Source organism: Clinocottus analis, unplaced genomic scaffold (genome assembly GCF_023055335.1).
Source record: "Clinocottus analis isolate CAN_PGR_092001 unplaced genomic scaffold, fCliAna1.0.p SCAF_5, whole genome shotgun sequence".
In the NCBI taxonomy this organism is placed as follows: domain Eukaryota; kingdom Metazoa; phylum Chordata; class Actinopteri; order Perciformes; family Cottidae; genus Clinocottus; species Clinocottus analis.
The window spans coordinates 15,618,134-15,638,609 of NW_027176207.1; the positions used below are offsets into that span (position 1 = coordinate 15,618,134).

The window sequence follows — 20,476 nt, forward strand, 5'->3', positions numbered from 1 at the left end:
TTTCAATTCTACAAGAAAATGGAGCCAACTATTACCGTTATCAAATTACCTTCACACAAAAGAAAATCTAAATAGAGAACGAATCATTTTCACATTTGTCATTGTTCCAAACTTACATAGCTCTATCACTTATATATATATATATATATATATATATATATATATATATATATATATATATATATATATATATATATATATATAGTATAAAATATAATATAAAATACAATAATATATTATAAAGGGTGATTAAGACACGCCTGAGGCCTCACTCAATAGTACAGCTGCACTGAGCCTGAAAAAACCAGCATCAACTATATTTGCTTGCAGGTAGATTTTACTATTGTAAACGGCATCATTTACATAATATATGCAGAAGACTTCTTGTAACTGTGTAATTTTATTCAGGAATCGCGTCAGGACTTGATGCATGAAAAAGGAATGTGTCCGATATGTTCATCATTAATAGCACATTTGACACAAATTAGTAGTTCACACAGAAAGATAACTTATTCTTAAAGTGGTGGGGATGGCGAGACGTAAATGATTAATACTGTAGAGCTCAGGGACTTTCCCGCCCAGCCGGTGACTAATGGTTTGGAGGATTCACAAATTGCTCACCTGTGTTTTGGTTTGCGAGTTTTGCAAGAATAGATGAAATAGTACAAATGATTAACAAATACATGCATAGACGTTGCACGGCAGGGATTGAGAGAGAGGAATATTTACTCGGGTAAAAGTCAAATGACAAAGTTTAACGTAAGAAGTTGGTGATTAAAAATACAAGGGTAACGGGTGTTGCATGATAGACCTTTAAACTAAAATAACCATATATAAAACATATAGTGCTTTAATATGTTAGTATATACATCAAACAAATGATGATCCTTTCCAGTGGGCACTTGGCAGCATGAATATGCATTATCAATCAAACGAATTATCAATTACACAGCCACCTTCCTCAGTGTAGCGTCACTACAATTAACAAGTAAAGTGGACACAATTTTGACAATATAATACATCAAAGTAATGTCCAGATGCTGAACATTGCACGTAGCATGTTAGCTATTCCCAGCATGCAGCGGTTGCGTAGGCTCGTGGGTGTGTTTGCATTAAGTCACTTAGCGCGCTGCTTGAGTGGTGCATTGAACAATTGACGAATTAATGTATACGCTACCCTATGCTATCAATGCCAAGGTACAATATTCCGAATTGTGCATTCTTTCTTATACGGTGATATTTTAACACCTAAAATGAAAGAAAAAAAGTTAATTAAATAATCGAAAAAATGTATTCTGGTAAATTAACTTAAGCTCAAGAAAAGATTTCACTGGTTACATCACAATTTACCTCTGGGTCACATTCATAAGTGCACTAACAGAAAGTAATTTACCACCGAACCACTTTACCCCGCCTCCCCCAAATTTAAAGGTGCCCTGTGGCGATGTCCTTTAGACGCTCACAATAACGTCTTCTAGAACTACGAGGGAGTAATTCTGACCGTTTTCTAAAATGTTGTGACGTAATAACTTTGTTCAAATAGAAACCATTTAACTATCGGACCCTGACTTTTCCTCAATGTGTGTACATTTTATTATAACATTGTTATTTAATTGAAATTACAAAACACAAAGGAGATATGAATGTTTCTACCGTGAATGGCTTTAAGGGTCATATGGACAGCGTACATACATACATTATCGGTGTTTCGAGGTAATTAATGTCCGGGGAAGAGAGAGATGGAGTGTCGGCGTTAAAAACATTCTTTTGATCATGGAGCCCCGTGTTCCGGTGTAATTCTCTGGTTTGTCAGTGAAGTGTATGACGTGAACTACACGGCAGACTGGGTTGGATACACATCGGCAGCACCTTTTGACTGACAGAGGAACGGTAGCCTTCAGGGTTGGTACGCTATTACTTTTGACGTGTAACCAATCAAATAGTGCTGTCGGCGGGTCATCAAGCGCGGCTCCATAGTGGTGACTTCAGACAGAGAGAGGTGTCTGCATGAGAGCAACAGTAGCACAGTTTTTAATTAATCAATTCAATCAGCGATCAGATTTTTTTAAAGACGCCAACAATGTATTACAGATCTATTTGTTCTTAGAATTCACAGTGATTATTAAACTGCTATGCTGTTAAGGGATGAACGGTCGAAATGACCACTTTTCTTTCCAATTGAAAATCCAGAATTATTCACATCAATGGTTTTGCATTCTTCTTCTTTGTTGGCTTCTAAATCTTTAACACCGCAAAGACGACGGCAACACGAGACGTGGTCAATAAAAAAAAAGAAAATCTACACCTCTAGTTTAAGACATTTCTCTTTATTGTCATAGTTTTATTCCAAGTTTATCATCCATGCAGAGCTTTGAGACAGTTGGTTAACTCTTGCTCATAACTTTTGCAGTTCTATTTTTAAAAAAAAGGTAATTACTTAAATACCACAATACTTCAACCTCACTTTCAGCAGTATCATAAAAGAGTTGTGTTTATAACCTGGAACAGCAAGGCCTGTCAAACTGCATTGTTACTACGTCCCCATCATCTCTATAATGCATGTGTAATCCAGGACTTACACTAGCATAGTAGCACACTCAAGGTTTCCCCTCAGTGCAAGGAAATACCATTTCACGCATTATTTAAAAGGGTTAAACCTCCTGATGTTCTGGGTCACCGTTAGAGTAGCTTACAATGTAAAGTATTCGCTGCTTTACAGTAGCCCTTCCTTCACAGGAAGCTGAGTCGAGTTCAAGATGTAACACTGACTTCACAAGTACAGCTGCTGTGCATTTTTACAAATAGCCATGCTAAAAGCAGGGTCACTAAGTCGTTTAACACTGAATACTACACAAAAGCTTTTTTTCCCCCTGATTAGCTGCTTTAGCTTTAGCATAAGTGGGACTGCAGATGGCTCTACAGGACAAAGAGACATTAGGAATCTAAGTACTTTGAAAATACGTGAAGAGAAAACACAAATTTGCAGTCACCAATAAATAACGTCCTCACACGTGCAAACACAAACAGACAAACTGTTGTTTTGTTTGTATGCACTGAGAGGGGCGTGAGAGGCATATTATTGTACTCAGTTGCTATGCACTCATGATGAAACTATCATTTCATTACAGCATTTCTACCAAGTAATAGTTATATTTTCTGCACCAGCGATCCACATCATATAGCCAGAGCCACTTCCACAGTTTATCTCTCTCTGGCTATCCATCCTTGCCCATCAGAGCTCATTTTAAGACATCCTGTGGGGTGTGAACGGCTTTCTACACTTGGGCTTGCGTGGCTTATTTATTGATCTTATCTTTTAGATGTTCTGTCCCTGTCCAGGCATGCAGTCAGCTGCATCTTGCTGTGTACCGCAGAAGTTCCCAAGACATTTTTAATTTGGACACCAGGAATAACATTAAAGTCGCTTTGAACTGTGTGGAATCAAAGATTCATCTGAGACATGTTTAAGCATGGAGTGGCCTTCTCCGATCACAGGGAAGAGCGAGAGGCAGGCAGTGGTTCAAGGGGTTTGATTTGACCTGTGTGCCAGTGTGTGACGATCTCTTTGTGGGTCCAATCCAGCATGTGTATCTTTTTGCGTTTATACACGGTGGCCCATGTCTGTGGATATGCACCACGCATCTATGTCATGCAAGTTGACATGCATTTCCACCTAAACTGGAAAAAGTCAGATTGCTGCAGATCTTGTTAGGTTGGATAGTGTATTATAATTTTCAGGGTATAGTATGTATCATATATTCCGCCAGACTCCTTTGGTTCGTATTGGTTTTTTTTTAAAATTAAAGGTGCTGTTCTCCAGCAAGGCTTGTAAACAATATAATCACAAACAATCCCTTCTCAAAGATGTAAAGAAAATCCGATAAAAGCGCTTGTTATCGGCGTCGGTGCGGCCTTTAAAAATGTCAAATACATGTGTACATTTTAAAAAAAAAACACAATTCTCTAAGTTGTATTACAGTGATTTAGAAGTAGAACAAAACCGTTGTTGTCCTTAATTATAATTTGGCCAGAGCAATATCAAAGTCAGTGTTTTATCACCTTCCAAAATCCGTCTTTGCCCATTTAAACAAATCAACGGAGACATTATTTCATAAGCTTGATAAAAAGTCAGATTTGGTCAGGGAGATATGCCAGAGTCCCAGTTAAATAGCTTTAGAATTGTATTGCTATCTCCTCTGATGCTATCGGGAACAATTTCATTTATTTTTGGCCTGCCAACACTTCTAGACTTTGGAATCCACATTGTCTCACCCTTAGTATTTTTTTTTTGTACTGAGAGACGAGCTTGCCTCTCGTGCCACTGAGGAATCAGGAAGCTAATTCCCTCTTTTCTTATTTAATTGGTTAATAGTTAATACATATACGGTAGAGTACCTTCTTCTTGTCTTTCATGCATTGCAGATCATGTCTCTTACTCATCCTTACTCATTTCAGTCATTTTAATGGGAATCAGGATGATCTATCTATGGGAAATACTGTGACATAATCATTTAATATGAAAGCGAGGTGATGCAAAACTGCACAGTCAGCCTCAATGACGTCGACACAATGGAGTTAAGTGGATTGGATGCCTGGGCACTCAAAGAAATGTGGGCCATTTCACATCGTTGACTGAAATGTTTGCACAAACCTTTCTCTCCTATTTTCTGACTGAAAATGTGTATGCACAGGTGTGTTAACTGAAGCTATACCTTTTGATTCAAATACTTCTCCCAATGTGCCACGGCCATTGGGCTACTATTGCAAAGCTTGAATGTGTGTTAGAATCTACCTGCTCAATATTGAGATCATTAGACAAACATTTCTGCGTGAGGAGGTGCAAAGCAGAAACGGTTCATCCTCATGGAGCTGGGGATCAAGTCAATATGCCTCACACATCGATACATCCTTTGTTTTGGCCCAGTTGCTCAAGCAAGAGGAGAAATCAGGGGGGTCATCAATAAAATGAGCTCATCATTCGGGGCCAATCCTCTGTGACTGAACAAATTGACTCATTTACATTTTTAATCTCCAGTAGAGGAGGGCGTTCAGGCACGATTTAATCACTTAAGTAATGTATCCAAAATTAAGTTATTTCTGTTTGCCCCTGACCTGACCTGCCTTCATTTCATCCCATGTCGACTAATACAATTTCCTTATGCTCTGCACTTAGTAGAGAAGCACTTCATGGTCTGTAAGTTGTTTCAAACTGCTGCTGCCAGGCTTTTTTTTTTTTTTTAAATGGAACTGAGTGGATAGAACTCATCTCTTTCTCCCATCCCTCCGCTTTACATATGAATGTTTTGGAAATACATACTTTTTATAGTATATCTGAACGCGGCGAACACCCGACTCCACTTCCTCGTCGAGAGGACCAAGAGATGTCAGCGTGTGAGGGTGTAGAACGCAGCCACTGAGGACTCTGTGTTAATAATTCAGAGCAACTAAATAGGTCACACAAGTATTAATTAAGCAGAACAGGGTATGGCGGAAGGAGAGGAAGAGGGAATCTGGAGTGAAAGATCGACGGACACATAATAGTAGTAAGGAGGAACGTAATCAACTGGAAGAAGTGGAAGGAGGATGTAGATGAAAAACAGAACAAGTCAGAGAAGAAGAGTGGTGGAGAAATGGAAAGACCAGAAGAGGTGTGGTTCATGTTATATGCACCGATCAATGAAACAGCACGGGAGTTGCCGCTAAAGTGTTGTTTCAAACGTGCTTTCCTTTGTCATCCAGCCAGGGCTTTTGTCATCTCTGTCATGCCCCGACACAAACAAGCGCATTTTGTACATATGACAGAATACTGGTCACACACCAGTGCAAAAATAACTTCCACGCATAATAAAAGAGCTATAGCAATAACGGCTCAGGCCAATCTTACTTGGATGCATTGTAACAACTCGTGCGTGCCTCAGGAATGATTATTATGTTGCGTGTTGAGTTATTGAAAAAAAAAAAAAAATCCAGATTTGTTGTTGAGCATCTCCTGCTGTTGCCTAAAATGCAATATTACACATGGGAGGGACTGAACAGTGCCGGGAGTTTCATGATATAAGACTACAATATCCAGTTGTTTGTCTTAATGCAGCATAGTGTATTGCAAGTCTCGGCCTCCTGCCTCCCAGTTGAGCAAGTTCACACTTAAATACATGCATTGTGATGAGCTGTCAGACATTTGAGACAATCTGCTGCTATATATATATATATATATATATATATATATATATATATATATATATATATATATATATACACACACAAATATAGCACTCTTGACTGTGTTGCTCTATCAAAATGAGCTCTGTGTCGCTTCACAACCCCTTTTGTAGCCCTAAAGAATCCCAATATGGAAAAGTAATAATGCCATCTGTGCTGTAGAAAAAGCTCGTCGGCTGTACGTGTGTTTTATTTTCTGCATTCTGCAATTCTTTCTTTCTATAATGACAAGTTCTACTGTGGTGTAAGGAGGCTTTAAAACAGCTTCATTAAGACCTTCATGCACATATCATATAGTATCACAATATGTTCATATGTATTGTGCAAATTGCTGTTTTAATTGAGTCCAACAGAGTTTTAACTTGTTGTTAATGGGAAGCCAGTTTTCTAAAAAAAAAAAGAAGTGCACTAACCCCAGCTGTCTCCTGTCTCACCCCGTCTCCTCATCTCCTTCCCATCCCCTCTCTGAGACCACTACTCGTATGCCCCGGAGTCAGCAGACATGTCAGCTGCACTAGAGCAGACAGTAGGCAGTGGATTATGCAAGAGCCAAGTTTCATGGTCTAATGAACATTTTCGACTTTTCTTCTTCTTCTTTTTTATAGCAGCACTTGTCTTCAACTATAACTACATGCTACTCAATCATTTATTGCTCCTGCCCACGAGTCGCCTTGCTGTCCATGTCTCCACTGATTGGGCCAAAATGAGAGCAAAAGAGCGAGTAGCTGTGGTTCAGATTAATATTAATGGACTTACTACTTGTCCCTTTTAAAGATTTTACTGGGTTTTAGAGATGAAAATGGAATCCAGGCCTGTTTACTTAATCATTTTTGCTCCTGGTATTTAATCATTTAGTTGCTCACGGGACGAAACATAAAGATGACTCGTATGCTATATATATATATATATATATATATATATATATATATATATATATATATATATATATATATATATATATTAGTCATAGTTTCAACAGACTTATCCAGCAGTTAGTTATTATCAAGAAAGAATAAGCATCTGCATTACTTGTAGGTACCTCAGAAGTTGGTTTTAAGGAGCCCTTGAGCAAAGGCTATATCTGTTTTGGATCTGCTTTGCTCAACTGGGGAACGAGAGATGTTACATTGTGCATATTTTTTTGAACGCAGTATTATTATTATTATAATAATAATACATCATGAACATAAATAAACACACCCTGAGTTATATCTTTCTCTAAATTGACTCATCACTAATCAGAATCATAAAGTATCCCATACAAAGATATAATATCAAAATTAGCCTGGATGTTTTCAGGTACAGCTTAAATAAACACGTTCTGAGCAAAAAGTAAGATGTAACAGACTATATCCTTTCCTTGTGGAGGATCTCTTGTTTTAAGTCGGTGAACCAAAGACCAATTACTTTGTCTACTGTCAGCAGAATGTAAAATGATGAGAAATGCAACCCAAATCATGTTAAGTGATTATTTAACTGGGCTGCATGGAATCCAGATGGGAAATGATTATGATCATATATATATATATATATATATATATATATATATATATATATATATATATATATATATATATATATATATATATATAATAAACCATTAACAATCCTCAGTAATTCCTGTGCTCTGTTCCTGCATCTCAGATGGCTACACTACCGATGACATTGAGTTCTACTGGCGAGGAGGGAACAATGCCGTGACGGGGGTGGACAGGATCGAACTGCCCCAGTTTGACATTGTGGATCATAATCTCATCTCCAAGAATGTCGTCTTCTCCACAGGTAAGGCTAACACGCAGCTTGAAATGCATGAATCCTAGCTGATGGTATGGTGTGCAAGATAATGCAATCCAACAGTATTGGCCCGGAAATAAATATTGATTTGAAGCATATTTAATGTTATTTGTTAGCACATATGCACACACGTATGCCTTAATTATTTGTCATCCTTTTGTTATCAGTAAGGTTTATTTCACTTTCCTTATTATCATGGTAGAAAGAGGGCATTATGGAAGTTGACTCTTTTCTCAATTTGCACAGATTGATAAGTGAAATAACATCTGCCAATTTCCAGAAAAAAAACACACACACATACCAACCTTCAAATGAAGGACCGTCCTGGGAGATGGAAGACGCTATGACTTATTTAACAGCAATAAACAAAAAGGATGCTGTCTGATACAATGTAATATTCATCTCTTCTGCATTTTCATATTCATGAATTTGTTATACAAGCAAGCAATCGTAAGCGGGACAGCGGTGCCGCTGAATATACTTTTAGTATACCGCAGAGAATGAGAGCTAAACACTAATACAATAACAGCGTAGCGACTCCACCAATGAGAAAGCGAGTTGTTAGCTGCAGGGGTCACATGTTCTACGCAACCCTATTAATAACATAATGCTTTCTGATGCATGCAAAATGTTTGTGTATGCATGAGTGTATGCGTTTGTTAACTGCCCAATGTGTCCCCGAAGTGAGCTTGATTGTATTGCCCTATATGGCAAGCAGGGATTCCCTTTTTTAATTTGCTGTCTATTGCGATATGGAGTGAATGACCTGGGGGGCACCTGGAGATGCAAACATCAGCACAAGTGCCTGGGCATTTACTAAATACAAATGGCATGTTTCACTCCAAGGATAGGCAATGTCATTGTTGCCTGATGAATAATGAATATGTACTGTCGCGCCTCCGCTCTGCCATTTTACCGGTTTAACAGTTTCCTCACTCCATAAAGACATAATTAAAGGATTCTCTCAGTGGCTCATGCTAACATTAGCTAAATTACAAAGCAGGTCTGAGTGGCAACGTTCCAAGACGAGCTTAGGCTGGTGGGTTGTTGATGCCGTCATTACAACGACTTAATATTCCTTTCTTGGCCCTCTTCTGTGTCTTCATTACTGTATAGTGCAGTGCAGTCTAGCTCCTACTTTGTTGCCTAGAAGTTGCAACGCTACTCAAACCAAAATGCAGGCAATTCCCAAAGGAGAGAAATATATGTGGTGATACAATTTGCCCAACCCAAAACCCCTACTGTAAGTTTATTTTCAATTGAGCAAGATAAGCGACAACAAAAAAAGGCCCATCAACGGAGAAACCATCAAACCTCTTGAAATATTGTGGATAAACACAGACGGTGGAGATGAGGTCATTCTGGAGAGTGTTGACGATTTAACTTCAGCCCCACGGAAATTGGGATGAAAGTCTCTTTTTCAAAAAAGGTCAAAACTTAATGGATTAACCAAACCACATTTAAATCAATAATGTAATTAGTAACTTCTATGTTTTTGAGAGTCTCTCCAGAATACCTTTTTTGATTAACATTTTAAAAAAGCGAAGTTAAAAAATGATGAATGCACAAAATAGCTGACTAGAAAAACAAACTATAGCATCCATACTCTATATTCTACCACTTGTGAACTTGGCAGCTAATTATCACACATGACATTCCCCAACCTTGAACAATAAGATGTTGTGGCTGCATTTAACCAAACTGTACTTTTTTTTAACCAGAAAGCAAATAAAAAACGTGACTGTTTCCTTTTCTTCCCTGTCTCTTCTCTGCAGGTGCTTACCCTCGTCTGTCCCTTAGTTTTAAACTGAAGAGAAACATCGGGTACTTCATCCTGCAGACATACATGCCTTCTATACTTATCACAATCCTCTCATGGGTCTCCTTCTGGATCAACTATGACGCCTCTGCTGCCAGAGTGGCTCTGGGTGAGGCCCGCAATGCAAATATAGACAGATTGACAGGAGATTGGGGTAGATGCTTTAAATATAAAAAATAGACTGACCCGAGGAAGCTAAACATAGGTTGAATATGTTTTACCCCATGTGTACCTCATAACATAACACATCATTCATTGCAAGGCCAAATAGAGACGAGGAACACAAGTTGAGGGAGAAAAGAAATCAGAACATATATCACACTAAGTCACACAAGAACATCTATAACAGCTCTAAATATACTCACAAAGGATTAAGCAGTGGTTTGTAGAAGAGGTTTTTGCCTTTTTTCTGGGGAATAGCAAAAACTTTTTCCACAATAATCATCATTACAATTACATGTGATAGTGCTGCAAAGACCATGACTATATATAAATAAATACAAATTAAAAATGTCCTCTTTACATTTTACTTTTATAGATATATCCACTGAAATATGAATCACATTGCTTTTTGTCTTTATTAAGTCCATGCATGGTCATTATACAGTCATTGCATTATACCACTGCACTGATCCACAAGTACACATCCTTAGATACAGATGAGCATGTGACTTTATGGCTGTTTCATTTGTTTAACACATGGTGGATGTTAACAGGTACAACACATGCTGCTGTACCCCACAGACACAGGATGACGGATGAACTGTTTTATTTTTTCCCACTTAACCTCAAGAGCCTCTTAGCTTTTCTGGTAGTCACAATATCCCCCGTCATCCTGAAACATGTAAAGACTGTGTAGCCTGTAAGCTTTGTATTGAGCCTCTGGCTTCCTCAGTGTTTATTGGAAACTCCCTGTCTTCTTTTCACCCAACTCCCTTATCCATCCTTCAACCCATCCCTCGCTTTAGTGGACAAGGCAATTTCGCTGATTGACGACTGAGCTGCATTTAGTGATCCGGGCGTAAGGCATGCATGGGATTTAGTGAGGGGAAAAAAAAAAAGGTAATACTCCATAATGGAGGCGGGTCAGCAGAGTTGGGAAATGTTGGGTCAGCCTCTAGTCTACACCAGATTCAGGAACCACTTTATTCTGACCTGGTTTCTGACAATAAAATGGACCTGTAATGGCTGCATCACATGGCCACTGTGCTGTCGGAATCCTTTGTTGTTATTGTTAAGCCCTTGGAGCAGCAGCTTGGAAAAATTGCCTGAATCCTATTTTGAGCGCAGGTCACCTGACGGCTTTTGTGACAGCTGTAAAATAATTTAGTAATTGTTTACTGAGACTCTCAATAGAAATTGCCTTAAAAAAAAATAAAAAATCTGGCTTTGTGTGCTTTCACAGTAGAATAGACGGGTGCGCGTGGGTGGATTTGTGAGCGCTATAGGAGAACACAATTATTTAATCATGCAAGGAAAATCTTTAGAATCTTTAGCTTTAGAATCAGGCCTCTCATGCCATATACAATTCCTGCATATATATATATATATATATATATATATATATATATATATATATATATATATATATATATATATATATATATATATATATATATCATACAGCAGACACACTAAATCCAACAGCAGCCAGTACTTTGCCAAAACAACAAGGATATGAAATGAAATGACTACCAGCAAGTGTAAGCATGCCACTCATAATAAGCAGAAACTCAACTCGTTGATATGCACTGTCAATCTGACAGTAACTATCCTCCACAGCGTGCTGGGCGAGGATTTAAGAACCGTCTACAACTTTTCTCAGTAGGAGTTCTCTGCTAATGAACAGGGCCAAGGTTGACATTTGAATTTCAAATCGCTGCAGCGCTTCAGGTGCACATCTTTTAGCTCGTCTCCTGATGCATGGTTTGATGTCATGGGGGTAAGTCCCTGGGGTGCATTGATCCTGGCAGGCTTAATCAAGCACAGACATGGTATCCAGTAGATCACAAAGATGTCTTGAAGTCGCAAGCCTTAAAACACATGAAACTGTCACACATTCAGTCAGAAGAGTACAGAGAGTAATGGTTTGAAAGCATGGTGCTACGTAATGTGTTATAATGACATGTCCGCACCACAGAAACGATGCCAACGGGAAGTCAAATACCCCCCTTTGAGCCCATGGCCCGATTTGGCTTTGCGTCTGCTGTGATCTCATCGCAAATTGGCCTTTAGTTGCTCTTGATTTTAAAAAAAAAAAGGAAAAATGCAATAAGTCAATTTGTGCGTGCATTACATAAACAATGCCATATTTTCAACTGCAACATTGTGGATTTGTACTATTTGTGTTACAATGTAATGTTCTTTCTCCTCCAGGTATTACCACGGTGCTGACCATGACTACCATTAACACCCATCTGAGAGAAACCCTCCCCAAAATCCCCTACGTCAAGGCCATAGACATGTACCTCATGGGCTGCTTTGTCTTTGTCTTCCTGGCTCTGCTGGAGTATGCGCTGGTAAACTACATATTCTTTGGCCGGGGCCCTCAACGTCAGAAAAGGGCAGCTGAGAAACTAACCTTAGCTAACAATGAAAAGATGAGGATGGATCCAAACAAGGTAAGAATACGTTAGCCTGGAGTTTGTCAACTCGTATTTCTTCAAATATAGAATGTTTCTGAAGAAATGCCTCCATGTATGCATTTTTTTTTCTGTACAGGCACAGACTTGATGATGAGCTTCCACATTCTCACATTTTCAAGTGAAAGCGATTTTCTTTGCTCTAGATTCAGAAAATCACATGTTTTCTTCACTTTGCAGTGGAATATCAATTTAATTATTCATAAAGCTGTCTAAGGAGCTTAGAATAATTACAAGGGGAAAAAAAGAAATGTCACCACTTCAAATAGAGGGTTGACCTAATGTTTCCTGCCTTTAGTGTGCCAAAGAAGGCAGCCTAATAAGCTTGTACAAGCCCGGTTTGAAATCCAAATGAGACATGTTGCCAGCTGCAATAGAGGGAAAGAAGGTCTCAGAGCCACTTGGCTCTTTGTCTCAATAGAAAGAGTTGTGTTTACTTCCACAGTGTGTGCTCCCAGGTGAAGTGAACCAAATACTTACGAGCAGAGATGCAAAATGGCCACCATGACATGGCTGCACATGGACGTGATGATCTTAGTCGAATACAAAACACTGTCTTTACAGCGTATTGCTTTTACATCCTGTCATATCAAGTGAAGGCAGAAGAGGAAAGTAAAACTGAAGCCTCTGATGACACTATTCCTTATTCTAAACTGAAGTGCATGTCCACACTTATTTGCATTTACTTTTCAGTGGCTCAAGTAAATGCGGTGATTATGTTTGCTTGCAGTGGCTTGTGGGGAATGTAGTCGGCAGAGATGATACTCTGTATGCAAGAATGAAACAAAGAGATCTCGATGGTCACGACTCGTTGTGGGAACCAATCTTTGTAGACGACGGCGCAATTGGACTCGGTGAACAAAAGAACAAGGTACCGCAGGAAATGTATTTCAAAATGTCAAACTGCTTCTATACATTTCCATTTCCATTGCAGAACAAACACAACATTGACATATTATCACATTATTAAGTTGAAGATAGGTTACCAGGTTGCACATGGAGCAGACAGAAGTTTAATCAGCATATATATTGAGTTGTGTTTTTGGCCGCCTGGCAAATGTAGGTCCAATGTTCTTCGGAGTCGATTCATACCATCTGCCTCCTCTCCATCCAACATCTATCTTTGTCATTTTAGTGAAATGTAATTGAGAGAAAACTGTTATTGCATGATATTAATACACTACACAAACTTGACTCTTTCTTGGGTAGATGGACACACACGAAAACATCCTTTTGGGCACCTTGGACATCAAGAACGACATGGGCGTCTCAGAGCTGGCTCTGGGTCTCAACGACCCGCGAAATACCATGCTGACATACGACAGCTCGACTCTGCAGTACCGCAAAGCAGGGCTGGCCAGGCACAACTTTGGTCGAAACACGCTGGAGTGCCACATGACTCAAAAGAAGAGTCGACTACGGAGGCGTGCGTCACAGTTAAAGATCAACATCCCAGACTTGACTGATGTAAACTCTATTGACAAATGGTCGAGGGTCATCTTCCCGACGGTCTTCTCCTTCTTTAACGTTGTTTACTGGCTTTACTACGTCAATTAAAAGAAACAAAAGGACATCGGTGCGTGCGAGAACAAACAGCAAAATATGTTGCTCATTTGTTGTTTGTATCCGGTTTGTTTCATTTTTATGTGATCTTGTAAACTGGACTGAATTATATATTCAGGACTGGAACATCATATCTTGGAATACCCCATTTGCTGGCTAACACGTGAAAACCTTATAAAAGAGAGATTACAAACATATAATAAGGTGCCTGTACCTGAGTAATTGTTTAAATTGTACATACTATGTGCATTGTGTATATTGCCATTTTTTTTATGTTTGTTTGCATATTTTTTTTATGTTTTTATTATGTTAGATCTACAGCACACATAATCTTTTGCCAAATTATATCAGTCAGAAACCAATTGACAGTAACACAAAATGATAATTTACTATTAACGACGCTTCAATAGTGTTAAAGCAAGTTTCAGGTCAGCAGGGTTTTCTAAGAATAATTATGTCAAACAGACAAAATGTATTGTTGCTAGCATTGATTTCATACTATACAAGGGCCTGAAGTTCACAACTTACAATATTGTGTGCTATGGAAGTAATGTATCAATCTTTTTCTACTTTATTATACTGGGGGCACTAAATAATTTATTTCTAAGCATCTTCTCAGATCATAAACCATTTTAATACAAATGCATTATGTAATATCAACAAAGAGCATTCCAAAAATTCCAGGTTTTAACTCAGATTGCACTAAGAAAGAAAATATTATATATTTGTCTTTTGCCAAATTGGCTTCACGTCTATATTATTAGAAGTATTGATGTTGGATTCTACCCCAAAAACACATATACACAGTATGAATGTATTTTGGGGACATCTGAATCTGAAGAAAGTAGTTTAGTCTTTAGATGTGTGTGTATATATACACATAAATATCACATGTATAGCTTTTATTATAGGGATACTATGACCAACAACATTCCCATGTCAGCCCTCTATACTCACTTCCCGGACATGTATTTACCACATAGACAGAAAAAAAAAAATCAGAACTGCTGAAAAAGGCACTTTATTATCTATGATTATTCTTTCAAGGTTCAATAAGAACACTGATACTTAATTTTGAAGGACTCTATTGGGCCACAGAAAGGCCACAATGCATACAAAGCACAAACAAACCTTCAAATATCAGCCTTTGACACCATTATTTTTAATATATTTTTCATGCAGAAGATTTTTCCTTTTGTTGCCTCTGAGTTTATTTATTATATCTGCCTAGCAAGCCAAATTAATATAATTATCATTAGTTTACAACCTCTTAGTCGTCGTGCAATGTTTCCAGATTGAAAAAAATAAATGGATTGATGCTCATAAAGGACATAGCCGTAAATCAAAAACTGACATGTAACCGATAATTACAGAGTATTTACAAATGATGCTGTGCTTTGGACACAACGTAGATTTTTATAAAAGATTTTGCACACGAGTTCTTAAAAAGCCATAGAGGCTGTATCGTTCTTCTAATACCTGGTGCTTATGGGGACTGTCTTACAAAGAAGAACTACATTAACAGGACAACAGTTACACTTTATTTTTCAGTCACAACAAGTAAAACTAGGGCTGCAATACATACGAGTTGTGTGTCCCTCTCCCGATAGATTTGCCACAATGTCCGCATGAATGAACTCGAGCATTAAGGTCTCTTTCCCGCATAATCAAACTACCAAACCAGGAGCTGGAGCCGCCGCGAGGGACAAAGGCTCATGTGCGAACGTTCAGTATTGCTGACGACATGAGAAGGAAGAGGAGGTGAATCCAAATCTCCTTCACAAATCACACTAAAATGCAAACTATGAACTGGAGCCTTTGTCTCACGTGATTCTTAGGAGTTTAATAACAAAGATCCAACTCCACCTTGGTATGCCATTCAATTTGATTGTGACGGTGTGTGTAAACACTTAATGTTATACTTTTTTTATTTTACTTAATGTAGCCACATACAGTTACGTCTCACTGCATGATCTGTACAGTAGTAACGCCTTGATATTTAGTTTTTGCTCACTTTCTCCTTTCTCACTGAAAGTTTTTTTCATTTAATGTGTGCTTATTTGTGTTTAATTCGCTAATTCCACCGAACTTCAATTCACAATTGAGCATACATGAGTTTGTAATTACAATTTATTAAAATATATCTGATTGGTATTAATGATGTTATTAAGAATATTTCCATTTTTCTAAAAAAGCATTTATGTAACAGTTCCAACTGTTTAATGAACGACACAACGATGCATTTTCACAAACACTGCCCAACAACTAAAATGTAAGCTTTGACTGAACTTTGTGCATCGGTCTAACTTACAATAACCTCACAGATGTTTACATGTTGCTCATCAAAATGAAACATTTTCACATTGTGTTGATCTCGGTATTGAAAACTGCGCGAGTAGATTGTTATGTTTAGTTTTGGGAGGTTTTTTTTTATAGTTCTGATGATTAGGTCAAACAGAATTATTCTCATCTTTCTTGTTTGCTTTATTTTTTAAGAATAAAAAAAAACATACAGAAAGGGATCCAGATAGATTCTGACGTTACTTAAACTGATTATTGGCATTTGTACATTTTTCTATAGATAAGGGTGAATTGCACTCAAATTTGGGATCTCGACCCCGACACAAACATATTTAAATATGTAAATATATAAACTTTCAGATAGTATAATATTAATCAGCAATTGGAACATTTTAAATGTGTAAATAAATACCTAATAACTTTCAATGTAAAAGACAAAAAAGGACATTTTCAATATGGTTTATACAGTAATGTTCAGAGAATGCGAAGGCTGAAGTAAACTATGTATATAGTCTATTTTACAGTATCACTTGTTCACCTTTTTTCTTTTTGCTCAATTTGTCGAAGCACATTTCTTTGGTTTTGCCAAAATGTAACGTATACTGTATTCATGAATGTAGTTGATATTTGTTTGCAGCATGTATTTGCTGCAATGTGTCAGCAAAAGTATTACAATTTATTGGACCAATGATCAGCTAGAAATAGCTGCATGTACACCACCTTTTCAAAAACACACACAGACACACACACACAGACACACACAAGGGTCAAGTGATTTAAGAGGCTAGCGATGCCTTTGTATCAGCCCGAAAGTCAACCATCTCAGGTCAGCACAATTCACACTTCGAACAACAATACAACCCACAAACAACAACTTCAGACCCACAAATTGTACTGAATGACATTACCTTAGTGAGTTTGTCTCAGATGTTGTTTTTTTTAGCTTTACTGTGTTTGCTTTCTTCCGTTTCAGGCCCATCGTACTGTCCACAGTACACATTTACACTATGAACAGAATGGCACACTTTTAGCATTGGCAGAAACTAAACACTTAAAATATTTGAAAGTTCATTGAGCTACTAAATCCACCTCAGCCATAGGACCTGTCTCAACGTATCCAATATCAAGTTCTTAAATTTCAGAATATAACTGTATGTGGATGACATGGCATGTGTGAGAGTGAGAGTGTGGTGGATGTATGTTCGTCAGGCAGTAATGTGTTTTCAAAGCACACTGGCTCAAAGGTCTGCTTCATAAGTTCTACACTTTGAATATGTGTTTGTACTTCACAGCGCTTTTTTGTTTCATATATTTTTATACTTCTATACTCCTGTGTAAAAAAAAAAAAAAAAGAAGAAAAAAAAACTGCAAACACTGTTTTTGGCAAAACCTTGTAAATCCAATTTTGGCAATTTTCACATTTATACTATACAGAATGACTACATTGTCCTCTAGTGATTCTGAAAACTTAATATAAGTATGCTTAAAAAATCCTGGCAAGGTCCCTTGTATGAAACTGAAAAAAAAAAAAAAACGAAATACATGGGTTTACATGGTTTGAAAGTGGCTTTTATCTTTTCATTCCTGGAAAGTTAAGGTTTTTTAGAAATGCAAGGTTTTCATCAGACAGCAGAGTCTTCTCTGGAGAGCAAGGACGGACCGACATCCTAAAAGCCTAAATGACACATCTTGGTGACAGTGTATGTTTGCACACACTCACAGAAGAAGCCTTAGCCTCCTGCTACCCTGGACTTCACTCCAAGGAGCATTAATCCTTCTACCCTCTCAACACCCTCCACCTTGAAAAATCCGTGTATGTGCCACTCACAAGAACATTTCCTCAAATCCTGAGCTCTACCTTTCTCAAAGATAAGCCCTGTAAAAGTCAGTGTCTATCTTTACTATGAAAACCCTATGGAGATTAATACATCGTCAATAAATATTGTATACCGTTCTAAATCTGTGAGTGTTCATTTTTACGCTTGCAGGAACAGAAAACTGAGCATGTGGGTGAGTTATTACATTTGTTATATTCAGCATTTGTTGCTAACCAAAATAATCCCAGTGAGACAATGTCAAGGTTTACAAGTTATAGTGTATCAACACAATGCATTGGGATAAATGTACGTACATCACAGTTAAAGAAAACATGTCTTCTTTTTCCTCTTAAATCTCCACCATGTTGAGATAAATTACAGAACATTACTATATTTCTGCGTACAAGCTGTTTTACATTTGCAATTTGTATGTATGTCAGGAACCTCCTTGCAGACATATATGTCTACTAGTATAATATGTGACAGATCATATTCTGGTTCATCTATTTTTAGTGCTTGTGATGTGTGGATTTAATGCTGATGGCCAAAGTTTGTTCAATTTTTAAATAACTTTATTCCAAAGCTCAGTAGCTTCAAGGTCACCTGTCTCGCTGGCAGTGAGCGGCTAAATGTTCCAAACCACTGCTCATGCATTTCAATGGCAAGGCTTCACATCACACAGATCAGTAGTACACATTGAAATGTTTAGGGAAATAATGTGTTCGTAATGCTGAGAGACCTATACCTACCGTTCAAACAAGTACCGCCCAGTTCTGCTGTCAATCATTTAAGGGCAGCAGCCACTGCAGATCAACTTCACAAGTTGGTCTTCTTGAGTAAAGTTCACATAGATTCCTCTCATCTGGCTGAAACTGAAACTGAGGCAGTTTACAACTCCCCAATTATTGTTAGTGCTTTTCTGTGCTGGGGTTCGTCCTCCAAGAAATTCATAATTACTGCGTTACAGTTAAATATTTATATTATTACTGAGTTCATCAATATATTTTACTTTTTAGAGATCCAACAATGTGTGCCTTGAACAAGGTAAGTATAATGGAGTGTTTCAGCGCTACAGTTCACACAGTCAATCATCTTTAATATGTTTTACCATTGTAAACTACAAGCAAAGGCTAAATAGTCGTGTACTTTAGCAAAAATGTGCTGTCAAAGGTCAAATGTAGCTTTGAACAAAACATGATTTGGTCTGTGACCAAGGACATTTGTCAGAGTTGTGTGAAGATTTTAATAATTCTAGAGCTACCTTTGTCGAGATGGAACAGATTTTTATTGAATAAAATAATATTTCTAATCATGTCTTTTCCTATTTTATACAAACTTGAATCACTGCAGTTTTTTTTCTTCCAATCATGCAAACCTTTACATACCGAAACCTAATGAGCTTCACTTTAACACTTTTATGATATGAGGGATTTTTTTGTATCATTTTACTTTTTACCATTGAACCTCACCTTAAAATGATGCTCTACGTACCTCTCTAGCATCAATTTCAGACGTGTCAATATACGCTTGTTAGATGTGTAGTAAACGCCCTTTTAGTTAATGTTAATTGAAATTAATAACAATTCAAATGACTCGCAAATTACATTAGCTACCAAGTAAACTGTACATTGGACGCTACTAAAAATAAGTGTAAGGACGCAAGTGTTTTGACATCGGAGTAAGTTGTGAGCCTGGTGTGAAGCATACACATGCTACACAGTGCCCCCCTGTGTTGGTGATATTTGACGCATTTGGAGTAAGAACAGTTCGTATCATGATATTGGATCAGTTTACCACATCCCAATATACGCTGACTGACGAGATGAAAAGTGTCCCATTGTGTTGTTCGTGGTAAGGCATCCTCCCGCCTCGTCATGTGGATATGATCAAAGATTTCCAGTGCTACAAATGGGTTTGCGGAATCACCATAAACTGACTGTTTTGGCCTGAAAAAAGTGTCATGTGTGATCTGTACCCTGGTGGTCGTGTGGCGCTTCAAATCCCATTCCTGATATGAAGCTATTAATGAGAGAATGTGGTTTCTGGAAGACAGCTGTCACTACAGACTGCTGATATGAAGCAGCACCACATGACTGCAGTCTTTAAAATATCTGACAGAATTTTGCTTCTAAAGAAATGGGGATGAATGAAAAGCCATCAAACAAAAACTGAAGTGCCTTTGGGCAAAGCAGTAAAACATCCCAAAGTTCCAGTAAAAGTTTTTTGCTGGCACATTTGGGCCCATCTCCAGTTTATGTGTGTGTTCGAAATGCATACGTAGCGTAAGCCAGCTTAATCAAAAGAATCTGCATCCCATTGCA

At 37.9% G+C, this 20,476-nt stretch overlaps 1 protein-coding gene across 1 annotated transcript in view; it reads left to right on the forward strand.

The window, feature by feature from the left end:
* LOC137802198 (gamma-aminobutyric acid receptor subunit beta-2-like) overlaps nucleotides 1-18,297 on the forward strand; it is a 56,433-nt gene extending 38,136 nt beyond the window's left edge. The window contains exons 6-10 of the mRNA XM_068599856.1: nucleotides 7,864-8,001; nucleotides 9,789-9,941; nucleotides 12,209-12,453; nucleotides 13,205-13,345; nucleotides 13,684-18,297. Coding sequence (XP_068455957.1) covers nucleotides 7,864-8,001; nucleotides 9,789-9,941; nucleotides 12,209-12,453; nucleotides 13,205-13,345; nucleotides 13,684-14,031 — 1,025 coding nt within the window. The 3' untranslated portion in view covers nucleotides 14,032-18,297. The remainder of the gene's footprint in view (nucleotides 1-7,863; nucleotides 8,002-9,788; nucleotides 9,942-12,208; nucleotides 12,454-13,204; nucleotides 13,346-13,683) is intronic.
* The last annotated feature ends 2,179 nt before the right edge of the window (nucleotides 18,298-20,476 follow it).